At 47.0% G+C, this 14500-nt stretch overlaps 2 protein-coding genes across 34 annotated transcripts in view; one reads left to right on the top strand and one right to left on the bottom strand.

Annotated features, from left to right (window-relative positions):
* The window catches only part of LRRFIP2 (LRR binding FLII interacting protein 2), a 109920-nt gene extending 101641 nt beyond the window's left edge, over window positions 1-8279 (top strand). For all 26 annotated transcript variants that reach the window (XM_027522957.1, XM_027522955.1, XM_027522953.1 and 23 more), the window contains 4 exons: window positions 4334-4454; window positions 5843-5922; window positions 6500-6604; window positions 7023-8279. In XM_027522957.1, coding sequence (XP_027378758.1) covers window positions 4334-4454; window positions 5843-5922; window positions 6500-6604; window positions 7023-7133 — 417 coding nt within the window. In that variant the 3' untranslated portion in view covers window positions 7134-8279. The remainder of the gene's footprint in view (window positions 1-4333; window positions 4455-5842; window positions 5923-6499; window positions 6605-7022) is intronic.
* An 846-nt stretch (window positions 8280-9125) lies between these two features.
* The window catches only part of MLH1 (mutL homolog 1), a 93280-nt gene continuing 87905 nt past the window's right edge, over window positions 9126-14500 (bottom strand). For all 8 annotated transcript variants that reach the window (XM_027522925.1, XM_027522929.1, XM_027522926.1 and 5 more), the window contains 4 exons: window positions 11430-11594; window positions 11067-11159; window positions 10660-10773; window positions 9126-9447 (listed from right to left, as the gene is read on the bottom strand). In XM_027522925.1, the coding sequence (XP_027378726.1) occupies window positions 9280-9447; window positions 10660-10773; window positions 11067-11159; window positions 11430-11594 (540 nt within the window). In that variant the 3' untranslated portion in view covers window positions 9126-9279. The remainder of the gene's footprint in view (window positions 9448-10659; window positions 10774-11066; window positions 11160-11429; window positions 11595-14500) is intronic.

Genomic DNA, 14500 nt, shown 5'->3' with positions numbered 1-14500 from the left:
AGAGTTGAAGGATAAAAAGTCATTTTTACCTCTGTTGTCTCCTAGTCTTTACGGGACACAGCTTAGGGAGTCAGCTCTGTATGCCTGTTAAGAAGGCAGATTCTCATGTTGGCCCCTTAGCTGACTGAGGAGGTGCGCACTGCCCTGTACGCTTCTGTGTGACGTGCCTACGCTGCTTCTCGGCTCTTCTGCTTAAGGCGGTCCTGGTGGCACCCCTCTGTGGAGCGTGGGGACTTCACTTCCTTCATCCCCTCTCCCTGCCCGACATCTGCATTCCCGTCCCCACTCCCTCCCTACAAAGGGACAGCGTGACTCCCGTGACTCCCATCGGTCTGTGTCATCAGAAGCCTGTGAACACCGCGCACAGCGGAACCGCGGGGCGTATTCTGGGGTTCATCTCCTTCACATCTCCGTGGTTCCCCTCAGATCAGGACCGTGGTTGCCTCATCACGTGCTTGGTTTCCTGTGTCCTGGCTTCTCGTAGCTGCAGACTCCAGCAATGGTTTCGGCCCACACTCGGTGTTTCCGATGCCTCCTGTGTTCCCTCAGTTCCATTTTTTGGTTCCTGACACGTCTGGCTCAGCCCTTCTGAACATGCTGGCTCACTCCCTGGGGACAGAGACCTTACCACCCTGCTCATCATCTGAGGTTCCCTTTGCCTGTACAGCTCCAGGCTGGACCCCATTCCGCGGCATCTTAGGCCTCCCTCCCTCCACCTCCATTCTCTTGCTCGGGTACATCCCCCAGCAGCTTCTGGAGAACAGTTTGGGGGCAATAAATTTTTCTTAACAGGAATGAAAATGTCACCTTACCCCTTTATTCAATTAACAGTTTGATGTGGGTATGGACTTCTTTGTTGTAATCATTTGCATTCATCTTGTTTTTCAAAGAAATTGTTTCAGTGTTTTCTGGCCTCCTGTGTTTGGCTATTGAGAATTTCAAGGATATTTTGATTTTTGGTATTTTTATCTGTGACCTGTTTTCCCCCTCTGGAAGTGTGGCCCATTCTCTCCTTTCTCCCTGGTGTTATGAAAGTTCAGTGATGCGGTTTGGCATTTTGTGTGAAAGCATTGTTGTTTCTCCAGGCACATTTAGCAGCATAGGTGTAGGCATGGAGTGAGCAGAGTGTTAGATTTCACCAAGTGAGACTCCGGCAGACATATGCCAGAGTGTTGATAAGCCTTGAGATTAAGCTGGGTAAGGAGCTTTATGGGAAATCCAGGAAGACATCAAGGCACAATGGAGAGAAGATGCAGACAATGGTCGTAGGTGCCTGTGGAGTGGAAGGATTTTTGGAGTTGGGTGCAGAGAGAATGAACTGGAAAGATCAAGAGTAGTGGTTGGAAGATGCACGGGGCTGCACTGGGTAGGGCTGGCTGGTGTGCAGTGAAAAGATCTGGTACATGACAGTGGGAGCAAGCAGCTGAGGGTGGGGTGGGGTAGATGGCAAGATCCTTGTTCCAGAAACCGAGGGATTCATTGTAAGAGATCCTCTGCTCAGATGGGTTTTGAATTTGCCAACATTTGAGGCAGGAATAACCTTGCGGGTATGTTAGGAGCCACAAAGGTGACGAGAGTGCGGGGTGATGGTGGTGAGTGTTTATAAAGAGGAGATGTGATTGGGAGCTGCATTAGGAGTTCAGGGAGCCAGAGGGAGGCGAGTGCGCAACAGCAAGGAGAGCAAGGGACCCTGATCCGTCCTCGGGCTCAGCAGGGGTGAGGGGCTGCCGGGCTGCAGGGGAAGCAGCCCCTCGGGGGAGCAGGCTGGGGTGATGGGCACGTGCAGAGGGGACGGAGGGGCTGCTGATGACAGAAGGTAACCAGAGGGGGCAGCGCAAGGGTGGGGCTTTGGGGAAGGTTAGGAAGTGGAGACAGAGTCGGGCTCATCTAGGGTCCTTTGGGGACGAGCACAGGGGAGGGAGGGTGAGCCTTCCTGAGATGGACACAAGGAGGAACGACAGGGAAGATGAGTTAGTCCTGGCTGCCCTGAGGCGGGTAGTGATGTTGTGGCTGAAAGGGCAAAGCTGTCGGGAAGGATGGGTTCAGTCCTGGTGCCCAGCTCACCCTTCCCCGTGGAGGGGCAGGCACACTTGGTCCAGTGCCCCCTGGGGATGGAGCTAAGGACGGTCGGCACTCTGAGCACGCAGCTTCACCTTTGACCCGAGGAGGAAGGGCACGGGAGGCGTGGTGAGGCCTGGGCTTGGCCCCAGAGGTGGCCCCACGTGGGCGAGGATGGCGGGCTCTGCTTCCTGCGTCTCTGGGGCTAAGTGTTGTAGGCATTTGGGGAGCTCGACTTTGATTTCTGACTTGGGGGGGAAGGGGAATAGGTCTCAAGCCAGATACTCTCTCTCCTGGTTTTCCATCCCTTTTATCTCATGTGTTCTGCTTTCTAAAAGATGTTCTCAACTTTGCCTTCTTGTTTTTACGGAGTTGTAGTTCTGAAGTCATTTCAAGGATGCATTTTCACTTATCTCAGACAACATTGATAGGTTGGTTGATTTGCTCCCCTTTAATTTTTTCTGTCTGCATAGTTTGTTTCATTCCAGATGTTCTTTTATGTAGATTTATTTAGTTTTCTGTTTAAAAGTGAAATACTAAAAAGCTGGTGGGCAGCTTGTTGGTGGGGCCCATCCGAGTTTCTGTGAAGCCTGATGTGGCTGGCTGTTTGGTTGGGCACCTTCGCCGTGGGTGTGCTGGACTTGTGTTTCAGGCTCGTCAGGATTCTAGAGCGCGCCTCCCACCTTCTGCCTGAGGCTCCAGTCCCGGCCGTGCAGCGTGGAAGGAAACAGGGTGGGCTAGAGGCCTCACCCTCAGCTCAGCTCTGTCCATCTAATCTTCTTTTCCATTCATGGGACTGCTGTCTCCAGCTGGACCTTTTTTCCCAATCCAAAGTCCCTCAAGTTTATCTTTTATTTTATAAATTAAAAAACTTAGGTTATAATTGACATAAAATAAGCTGTTGTGTGTGTGCTTAGTCGTGTCCGACTCCGTGTGACCCCACGGACTGGAGCCCGCCAGGCTCCTCTGTCCAGGGGATTCTCCAGGCAAGAACACCGGGGCGGGTTGCGATGCCCTCCTCCAGGGGATCTTCCCGACCCCAGGACTGAAAGCACATCTCTTACGTCACCTGTGCTGGCACACAAGCACCACCTGGGCACACACTTAAAATGTGCAGGTGCACATCCGTAGATAGTTTCCAGGGGCGCAGTGACAGAGCACCACAGGGTGGGCGGTGCAGGGCAGAGGGCTCTCCCACTGTGGAGGCGAGGGCCCAGGGTGGTGTGTCAGCAGCGCGGCCCCTCCGGAGGCCTGCGGGGGCCTCCCAGGCCTCTTCCCGACGGCCAGCCGCTGGGCCCCTGGGCTTGCTGACCACGTTCTCTGTCACACGGCTCCCCTCTGTCCGCGCGGCACTCTTCTGATTAAGGACCCCAGGCACACCAGACTCAAGGCCCACCTATTCCAGTATCATTTCATCTCAACTAAGAGCCTCTGCAGTGACTTTGTTTCCAAAATAAGATCACACTGTGAGGCACTGGGCTTAGGACTGTAATATACGAACTTTGGGGGGACAGCAGCCTGTGAAACATCACCCCAATCAGCATGGTAAAAACGTGCATAAACCCAAGTCCCTGAGTCCCTTTGTAAACCTTCCTTCCTCTCCCACCTCCTCCCCTTCTCCAGAAACCACCGATGTACCTTTTTGTCTCTTCAGTTTGTATTTTCTGGAGTTTTCTGCACTGCATATACTTAGCTTGAAAGTCACCATTTTCCTGCATGTGTCAGCAGTATATTCGCTTCTTTGGCCAAGCAGTAATTCCTTTGTATATACATGGACCACTATTTGCTTTACCCTTCTGTTGATGGACATTTCAACAGTTTCTTGTTTGGGGCTATTAATGAGTAAGCTGCTATAAATGGCCTCTATTTGGGGTAAAATATGGTAAATTTTGTAGCCAAACTCAAAAATATATTTCCAATTATTTCTGTATACAGCTTTCTAAATAAGAATATTTGACCTAACTCTCAAATTAGAACAAGAAACATCTAACTGCCGTGGGGTTTTCCATTTTAAACAAAAACTTAAAAATACCCTAAGATGTGCTTTTCTACAGATGAACACAAATAATGAAATATGGCTATTTTCATTAGGACCCCTGGTCCTGGAGCTCTCTCTGTTTGAACATTTGTTCACAGCTGACCTCCAGCACCTGAGCAGAGTTAGGAGGGTCTCTGAGTGAATCATCTGTGGCCTTATTCTAAGATGTGGCCACGGGGCAAAGCATCTGTTTCATTTGAGAGGCTGGGTCTCACTGATGAGCCTTTCCTTCTTCAGATTAGAAAGCTGAAGCTGCAGTTGGAGGAGGAGCGGCAGAAGTGCTCCGGGAGAGACGGCACAGCGGGCGACCTGGCAGAGCTGCAGAATGGCTCGGACCTGCAGCTCATCGAGATGCAGAGTGAGCCTGGGCCGCACGCTCCCCTGGGTGGGCTGCGCGAGCCTGTGGTTCCAAAGATCAGCCCTCAGGGGGACCAGAAAAGCTGTCCCAGTCAGTCACGGACTGAAGAGCCTGCTTCTAGCTGGTGTGCTTCCTGGTAGTGCTCTCCCCTCTGGGTGACATGATTTCTAGAACATCTTGCAGCTAGTGACATCGTGACACTGTCCTTTTTCACATTCCTGTGTCATCTGTAAGCATCCTTCCTACTGATAAGTTTTTCTGGGGAGTTTATCTTAGATGATTGGAGGGATATATTCGGAACTAACTCACACCACTGCAGAGTGGTTTCAGAATTTTCCCAGAAATAGTCTTTATTAGATGGAATTTAAAACAGGCCACAAAGTAAGCCCATTCAGTTTATCTGAATTCAGTTTTCCTGCCTTTCTGGTTTTGCCCCACATTACTGAATGTTGTAAAAACACCTACTGTATCCCCAGTATTCCACAGTAGGGAGACATCTGTATATGAAGAATGTATAATCCACACAGGGGAGACTTTTTTGTTTTTCCAATTTCAATAAGGCATTTCTGATAACTTATTTTAAAATACTGGTTCCGCCATGACCTTTTTCCTCTACATATTCTGAGTAAGGCCACATAGGCCTTTTTGGACAAAAGCTTAATTAGAACTTACCATTAACATTTTTGTTAAATTTGGATTGCTGGAAGGAATTTTTCTCCCCCAGGATTTCTGAACTTCTTGTTTTAAATAGCTGTATATCTGACCTAGAAACAAACTAATGATTTCCAGCTCTATCCCTAACGCATTATCACAACATACTACTGAAAAGCATTTATTTCAGTAAATATTAAGCGTACATTATGTGCGGAGCACTTAGCTGGAAACAGAGGTGGATTCAAGAAGCTGAGACATACCCGTGGACCTGTGCTGTCCTATGTTCTATATAATGTTAGGGAAACATGATAAATGTCCTAAGAGTGCAAAAAAATGCAACAAAGGAAGGAGAAGCTATAGTTAACTATGGAGGGTCATGAAGAAGGTGAAAACTGAGGACCTTAATGGCTGGGCTAGACTCGGAGGTGGGGAGAAGGGGCCCTGGTGTGGAGAGCAGGGTGCCTGGGGTCAGGGGAGCCAGGGCAGGGGCCCTGCTGTGTTTACAGCAGGGCTCCTTGATTAGAGCTCTACTTGCACGCATCAGAATTTCTTCTAGGTGCTTCAGTAACAAGGCATGTCCCGGAGCACAGATGTGCCAGGACCGGTGAAGGGAGCTGCTGCGGTGGCCTGTGTGCTTTGCACTGCACGGCCCTCTCCTGGGCAGCAGGCAGGCCTCACCACCTCTCATCACACCTGCATCTCTGCAAGAGGTTTATTATTCTTTTCTCTTCTAGGAGACGCCAACAGACAAATTAGTGAATACAAGTTTAAGCTTTCAAAAGCGGAACAGGATATAACCACCTTGGAGCAAAGTGTAAGTCCTTCCTGTGTGTGGTGCCAAGTGATTTCAGGCCCCCTGACAACACATCTGCTTCCTGCATCTCAGTGGCTAACCCCATGAGCGCCTAGGTTTCTTTGAGCTGTCTCTGCAGTTGGATTTCTAGAAAAGCTCCATGTTAAAGTGGAGAAGCCAACAGAGGACTTCTGCCTTCTCTATGAAGGAAGACTGAAGCTATACTTCCATTTCTTGGAGCCAATTCAAGAAGATGGTACTTTATGATATATTCCCTTCTTGCACATTTTAGAAAGCCTAATGACTTCTCCATTCGGGGCATCTCCTCCCGCGATGTTATTGTGGCTCTTAAACAATGTAGTCGTCATAAAACCGAACATGGGAAACTGGCCCTGTAATGACTGCACAGCTCATCCTCTCGAAGGATGACAGTTCTTGGTTTATAAATAGCAGTTGGGTTGAGAGGACCTCTGGCTCGCCCTGAGGGGCTCGTCAGTGCTCGCTTGCTTGGAGTCTGTTATGACTTGTGTTTCCATCTTGGCTGCGAAACAGCTGGTGGCTCCGTGGCAGCCCCTGAGGACTGTTCTCGTGTTCACAGATCAGCCGCCTGGAGGGGCAGGTGCTGAGATACAGAACCGCTGCTGAGAATGCGGAGAAAGTCGAGGATGAGCTGAAAGCAGAGAAGAGGAAGCTACAAAGAGAGGTACTTACTTTATTATGCTTCTTGAAATAACGTTCCTAAAAAGAAAAGCTCCTTTGGAAACACATTCTTTGCTGTGTAAGGAATTTCATCGTGGCTCCAGTCTTCAGTGACACAGCAGTGGGATCATTTACTCTGTGTTGGTTTCTCTGTGACCTGCACGGGGACTGCCATTTACTTTATGTTTTGCTCAGATAGTGAGGAAAAGGTTTCATTTTTGTTTTAGATGAGGTGTGTGTCTGTACGCCCTATCTCTCAGCACCACTGGTTCACACCTCTGGCTGGCTGAAAACATAGCGACCGCTGGGTGCCCTGTAGCCACCCTGCCTGGCAGGGATTCCATCTCCCCGAGAGTGCAGAGGAAAGCCCTGCGGGCTTTGTTTCTGACCACGACAAGTGACCGCTCTCTTCCCGTCTGCAGCTCCGAACAGCACTGGACAAGATCGAGGAGATGGAGATGACCAACAGCCACCTGGCCAAGCGGCTGGAGAAGATGAAGGCCAACAGGACGGCGCTGCTGGCCCAGCAGTAGGGCCCCGCCCGGCCCCAGGCCCGCCCCGAGGGGCTGCCCTTCGGCCACTGACGCAGACCCCTTTCAGGACTGTTTGAGCTTTGGCATTCAGATAGCCACCTTTGTATTTTCTAATTTATGAGAGAATGAAACAGGTTTGAATCTTCATGAATGAACACTTTGTGTGTAGTTTGATTCTAGACTAAGAACTAGTCCATGCCGTTATTTTTTATTTCCGTAATTTTAGAATCAAGTTTACTCACCATTTTCCCCAGCCGCCTCAGTGACTGGGCCCGGCTCTGGAGGACAGCGGCTCAGCGCCCGCTGAGATACTTCCTGGAGACCTCAGAAACACAAGTGCCTTCTCCACGGTGCAATTCAGACTACAGTGATCTCCAGGGGCCAAGAGACACTTACCCTTAATATCAGGTAGTGTTTATATTTAGTGAAGAAACAAGTTCACTGGTGGGGAATATATGTTTCACTCAAATTTGTATGTTTGGAGGAAAAAGCCTTTTTTGTAAGATATTTAAATTTATATAAGAAAATGTTAGAAAAGGATATGGGAAGTGTATATAAAACTTGTTTTATTGCATGGGGCAGGGGCGCCCAGGGCCTGTTGCTCTTAAAGTAAGAGTAGGGGCCTTAGTCTTCACATCAGCTGTGCTGTATCTTGTAAAGTATTTCATCTGCTGCTTATTTGTGGAATGAAACCTCAGACCAGCCTGATGGAGGAGGAGGGAGGGCAGGCCAGGCAGGCGGAGGTCGGCCTCAAGAGTCTGTTAAACACACCCTTCTGCCTACAGTCGGCTACTGACACATTCGTTAAGAGGAGCCTTTAAAACAAATCATGGCAGTCACGCCCCTCCTAGCTCACACCCCTCTTCTCTCCTTAAGGAAAAATAATCTGAAATACAAAATTTCTTTTAAGAACCTTGGTTTCATCTTTAAAGGTACCCAGTTCGAGAGGATTTTGCCGTGGAGTGTGTAGCCATGTTGCAGTATTTGTGATTCTCTGTCGTTCTCAGAATCGAAGTGGTTTTATGGAAATGATTATTGTATCTTCAACGTGTTTACACAAAAAATACGGGGGAAGTCTAATGAATTAAGGCCACGTAAGATAAAATTAGACATGAAACTAGGTAATAAAGTTAACTTAAATATGAATAAGATCTCTAATAATTATTCTCTTCTTTAGAATAATTATCATCTAGCTCTGTTTTTAAAACATGGAAACCAATGTCCTGAATTGAGGTGATTTCATGTGGGAGTGGGCAGTGGCGAGGCATGTTCTGGGATGCAGATTCATCCTCGACTCCCATGCCTGGAACCGACATCCTGTGTGGTCCAGGAGGCGGCCTTGGAGTCCCTCTTCCTCTCCGTGCTCGCTCAGCCTCTGCTCCTCCCAGAGCGGCCTGTCCTTGTCCCTGTCTTTTCCAAATGGAATGGCTCCACTTCTCATAAGATTCTTCTGGACTTTACCTCCGTACTACAGGCATTCTTCCTCCCAGTGCTGACTGCACATTTCTTAAATGCAGGCTGATATTAATTCAAGTTTGTATTTTTATAACACCCCTCAAAGAAAAATGCCTAGAAATGCCTTTATCATATGCTGGTATTATTGATAGCCGTTAACAAAGTAGGCTAACTTAAAAACTCATGCCTGTTATGCACTGCATAAGGACTGTTCAATTTTTTTTTACACTAGTTATTAAAGGTACTAATAGACTGACCATGTAGAAAGCTGAACTGACAATACCATCAGAGTCTCTCATAGGTTCAGGTGCCTTTTAAAAGCATAAAAAACATAATGTCTATCACCTGATACTAGAAATTCATCAGAATATAAAAAGAATCAAATCAATGCATGATCTATATAAAATTTTTAAGGCCATTCAGACTTCTTATCAGATGTCCAGGAGGCTTTCAAACTACTTTTGGAAGTCTTCAACACAATCAGGTATACACTAGGTGAAAATGGATTTCATTTGCAATGAAATTAAATAAATCACGCTCAGGACAAATGTGGCTATTTATTTATAGTCAATCTGCCACACATGAAGCAGTGCTCCTAGTGAGAAGGCGTGCGTGAGGTCAGAGTTCCACCTACCGACATCAAGACACAAAAGGAAGAACAGACCATCCCAGAGTCCCCAGACGACCACAGTCAGCACCTCTCGAAGACTTTGTAGAGATCAGGCAGGTTAGCAAGCTGCAGGATGTTCCCATCTTCTGTGAAGTGTTTTGGAGGCAGCAGGTGGGAGCGGAAGGCTTTATAAATGACGTGTTCCACAGTCCACTTCCAGGGGTTTGCAGTGGAGCCAGGCACTTCACTCTGGAAGAGACAAGGTAGAGTCCACATCCCCGTGTACGCCGGGCCTGGGGAGTTGTGGTGGCTTATAGAGGGGCTGTGTGACCTCATGCCTGAGACGTCTCTCTTCTAGGCCAGCCTCTCAGGGATCCCGCAGGCCTGAGCACAGCAATGAGAGGGGGAAGAGAAGCAGCCACGGCTCTTGTGATGCTTTCCCCCATGGAAGCTGTTTCCATTCAGGGACAGTGCTCACTGTAGCAGCATCTAAAAAGCAATGTCTCCTCCTGACTGTGGTGCCTGAACGGCAGCAGTAGGAAGTACACTCCACCGTCACTTTGAACACACCCCACAACGGTCCCTCAGCGTCCTCACCCATGGAATGGAGCACAGCCCGTCACCTCAGAGGACGAGTGCCGTCACCAAGACGGTTATGTGGCTACAGTGACTACATGTCCGTCTGACACCACAGGCAGACCTTGTGTTACTGCACTTTGCAGACTGTTGTGGTTTTGTTTATAAACACAAATTGAAGGTTTCTGGCAACCTTGCACCACATCTATGGGTGGCATCTCTGCAACAGCATTTTTAAATGTGGGTATATATACTGGCTTTAAGACACAATGCTATATATTGCACTTAACAGACTACAGGAGGGTGTAAACATAACATTTTATATGCACTGGGAAACCCCAAAATTTGTGCAACTCGCCTTATTGCAGTGGTCTGAAACGGAACTTGCAAAATGTCTAAGGTGTGCCTGTGTTTCAGTCACCTCTCCTCACCCAAACAAACCCCCCGAAATAGTTGTGGATTGAAAAGCACTGTCATCTGACGTGGAAACATGAAGAGCCCAGGGACCTCCCTTCAGAAGAGCTGGGGACCTGGCCCACTACAGCCAGGCCCGCCTGGCACAGCAGAGGCAGAGTGGGGCACACGCGAGAGAGGCGGGGGACTGACCGGGACGTGACGGCTGTGGCTGCACACTCCAGGCTCACAGTGGGGACACGGGCCCCCGAGCCCTGGAGCCCACCTTTTCTCACTACAATGGCTTGTTTGTACATCTGACAGATCACTCTAGAGGTACCTTCCAGCAGTATTTCAGAAGGAGATAAAATTCGTAAGAGCTGACCACTGTGCTAAAGCTGGTGTGCCTTGGATCACAGGAGTTCAGAGAGGGGCGGGCTTGTGTGAGGGCCCATCCCAGTTCTGGAGCACCAGCGTGTATCGCCCTCGTACCTGCTGGCCTGAAAGGGTTGACTCTGCAGACACATACTGCTTCCGGATGGAGTAAAACATCGCACATTCTTTACTGAGGCTTTCAAAACATTCCTTTTCTTCATCCCAGTTCACCTGATCCAAAGAGAGAATTCAATATGTCAGCATATGCACATGCTTTAAACACGTTCCATTTCTAAATGGAGATAACAGACAACTTAAAAGTACACATGATTTTTAGGCGATAAAGTTGTAGACTGGAACTGCTGAGTACTGCTGGGGTGGGTGGGCACAAGAGGGGCCTTAGCCTCATTACCCTTTTCCTCCTCATCATCACAGATGATGGTGGAGCTGCAAGCCCGCACCCCCCTACCCCCCGACACTCATCGCCTCACAGGACTGTCATCAGGATGTGCTCCATCACTTGCCTCTGTGGCCAGTCGGAGGATGAAGATAGGCAGACCCTCCAGCGGGGGCACATAGTTGTCGATCAGAAGGGGTAATCCAACCAGGTTCCCTTCCTGGACAAGGGGGATAAGAAATCATGCTGTTACAGTTTAAACCAATCCCATCTCCCTGGCGCTTGCTCCAGATCCTGTCCTCAGACTTGCTATTCTGGGCGACCACGTTGGGCCCTGGGGGGCAGCAGAGGCAAATGCTTAGAGAGCCTTCTCTGCTGACACATAGCAGAGCCACCTGCTCTTTAGGTCTGCTCACCAACTGAACACAGCAAACCAAGTCCCAGAGATCAAGGGGGACTTACAAGGGAGACAAAAACGGCCCTCACCCACCTCATCAATCTCCAGAGAGAAGTAGTCTGCAAGCATCTCAGCCTTCTTTTTCAGAAACTCAACAATGTACTCAGCAAGTCCTTCCTTGGGACCATCCTCCTCTGTCCAGCCACTCTCGGGACTGTCTAAGGCGAGCATGGCCAGGTCAAAGAGTGGTGCTGGCTCCTAGGAAGGGGCAGGAACATTAGGAGCGAGCGTTAACAGGGCTTCCAAACACTGCCTGAATTCCCACAAGACCACTGTCACCTCAGCAGGTGAGAAGCCACAAATCTAGCACTCATTCCTCAATTCCCCCAAAGACACTTGAAAATCTACAAAAGAAGGTTCTCCTCCTCACCAATGGCCATTTCAACAGAGAAGGTCACCGACAAAGACCTGCTGAAAATCTGGGAAAGGCAAAGCCACGGAAGGCACTTCCTTTTGTGTAGCTTTAAAGACCTCGCTGTCATATTTCCAGAAACTCACGAGGCCGAACCTTCATTTCTTCCTACCGCCTTACTAAAGCAAGGGGGAGGGAAAGCACGTTAAAGCAAATGACATTCAGGTAAATCATCTGTTAGGAAGGAGACTGAAATCTATCGTGAAAAACAAGATGCCTCAGTTTTCATCCATTTCTCCCCTCTGAACACTGTTACTGTTGTCACATTTTACATGTTACAGACCCACAGTGCACTGCTCTTACTTTTCCGTAACAGAAGAGTCAATTAACAAACAGACCGAGCTATCCTAGATATTTATGCACTCGGTAACAGAGCTTTAAACTACATGAAGAATGAAACAGAACCGTGAAGAGAAACATGCAGTTACATGGAGGCTTCCACATCCTTTCCCCAGTAACTGACAGACCCAGTGGACAGAAAATCAGCATACACAAGGCGTCAGTGTCACCAACAATGTGAAACACCTGCCATTTGGGGAGCATTCTACTCAACAAGACCGGAACACAAATTCTTTGCAAATGCACGTGGAATATTACCAACACTGAATATACTCTGGGCCATAAAACAAGTCTCAGTAAGTGTAAAAGGATTCAAATACGTTCTCTGCAAAAATGGAATTAAATTAGACATCAATACTTGATCTCTGAGAAAATTCCAAATAATTAAGAGACTAAGTAATATATTTCTAAATAATGTGAGGGTCAAAAAAAATCAAAAGGAAATTTAGAAGTATTCTGAACTGGATGAAAATGAAAACTTATCCGAATGTGTGGGACGCTGCTAAAGCAGCACTTGGGAAATTTTCACAGCACTTTAAGTAGAAGTAAGGAAATAAGAAAATGAGAGCAGGTGTCGATGAAACTGAAATCAGAAAAACAACAAAAGCATCACTGAAACCAAAGTCAGTTCTTTGGGTCCAGATTGACAAACCTTAGACTGACCAAGTTAAAAAGAAGACATAAATGACCAACGTTGGGATGAGAGGTTACATCACTACAGATGCACAGACATTAGAAGAATACAAAAGATTAGGAACAACTTTACGCCAATAAATTTGAAAACTTAAATGGACAAGTAATTTTAAACTTAATACAAAGGCCCCTCAGAGCTAACATGAATAGCTCTATACCACTAAAAATTTTACTTAAAAATCTTCCTGTGAGGAAATCTCCAGGCCCAGATGGCTTCAACTGATGAATTTTACCAAACATTTCAAGCATTAACAATTATAAACAAACTCTTTCTGAAGATGGAATAACTATTTCCCAACTCATTCCATGAAGCCAGTATTTGATACCAAAACCAGACACACACAAGAAAACTGCAAACCAGGAGGGCGTCCCAGGCGCCACTAGTGGTGAAGAGCCCACCTGCCAATGCAGGAGGCGCAAGAGACGGGGGCTCGATCCCTGGACCAGGAAGGTCCCCTGGAGAAGGAAATGGCACCCAACTCCAGTATTCTTGTCTGGAGAAGCCCATGGACAGAGGAGCCTGGTGGGCTGCAGTCCGTGGGGTCACCATCGGACGCGACTGAGCACTAGAGCACAAACTAGCATCGTGCAGGAATACAGACGCCAAGAGTTGTGAACAAACTATGACAAGTCAAGCCCAGTAAACTATAAAAAGGGTAATACATCATGTACAAGCAGGGCTTATCCCAGGAATGCAAGACTGGTTTAAAATATGAAAACCAATCAATGTAATTCACTATATTAACAAACTAAAAAAAGGAAAACCATACAATTATCTGAACAGATACAGAAGAAGCATCTGAAAAAAATTCAGCCTCCCTTCCTGAATAAAAGCCTGAAGCACACAAGGAATGGAAAGGAATTTCCTCAACCACCCTAAGGGCCGTCTGCAAAAAACCTACACTTCACAGTCAAAGACTGAATGCTTCCCCCAAGATTAAAAAGAGGAGTATTTCCATTCTCACCACTTCTGGTTAGCCTGTACTTAGGTTCTTGCCGGTACAACCAAGCAAGAGAGAGAAAAGGCATCTGGGTTGGAGAGGAAGGAATAAAACTGTCTTTATCCACAGATGCGATGGTCATATACCTAGAAAATCTGCTGGAATCAATAAAAAAGCTACAGCTAATAAGTGAGTTTAACAAGGCTGCAAGATAGAATTTCCAAAACACTTGTATGTACTTCTATATAATAGCAACAAACAATTGACAATTTGTAAAAAATGCCTTTTACAATAGTATCCAAAAAATGTGACTATTAAGAAATAAATTGATTTTTCTCCCCAAATTGATCTATAGAATACGCTCAACACAATCCCAGTAAAAATTCCAGAGGGCTTTTCTGTATATCAAATGTAAAAAGAAGATACAAAACTACATGGATGGTATGATTTTTAATTCTAAATTAAAATGTTAGTTGGGGTTGTGTCTGGGTCGTGGGCTTTAGAGAATGTTTATTTCTGCTTCTATCTCTTTAAGTTTTAAGTAGATATGTATTAGTTTCTATAATAATAAACATTTTAAGTTGGCTACCAAATGACTGTTCTGCTTTGTATAAAACTATTGTAAGGATACTTCCATATGCAACTCATACATAAACTCTTCTAATCACATTTAGAAACACTTAATATACAATAAGTAAGATAACGGGGTAGGGCTCTTT

The sequence above is a fragment of the Bos indicus x Bos taurus genome, chromosome 22, assembly GCF_003369695.1.
Source record: "Bos indicus x Bos taurus breed Angus x Brahman F1 hybrid chromosome 22, Bos_hybrid_MaternalHap_v2.0, whole genome shotgun sequence".
NCBI classification, from domain to species: Eukaryota; Metazoa; Chordata; class Mammalia; order Artiodactyla; family Bovidae; genus Bos; species Bos indicus x Bos taurus.
Note: the sequence above shows the minus strand (reverse complement) of the source record. Positions and strands in the feature narration are given on the sequence as shown.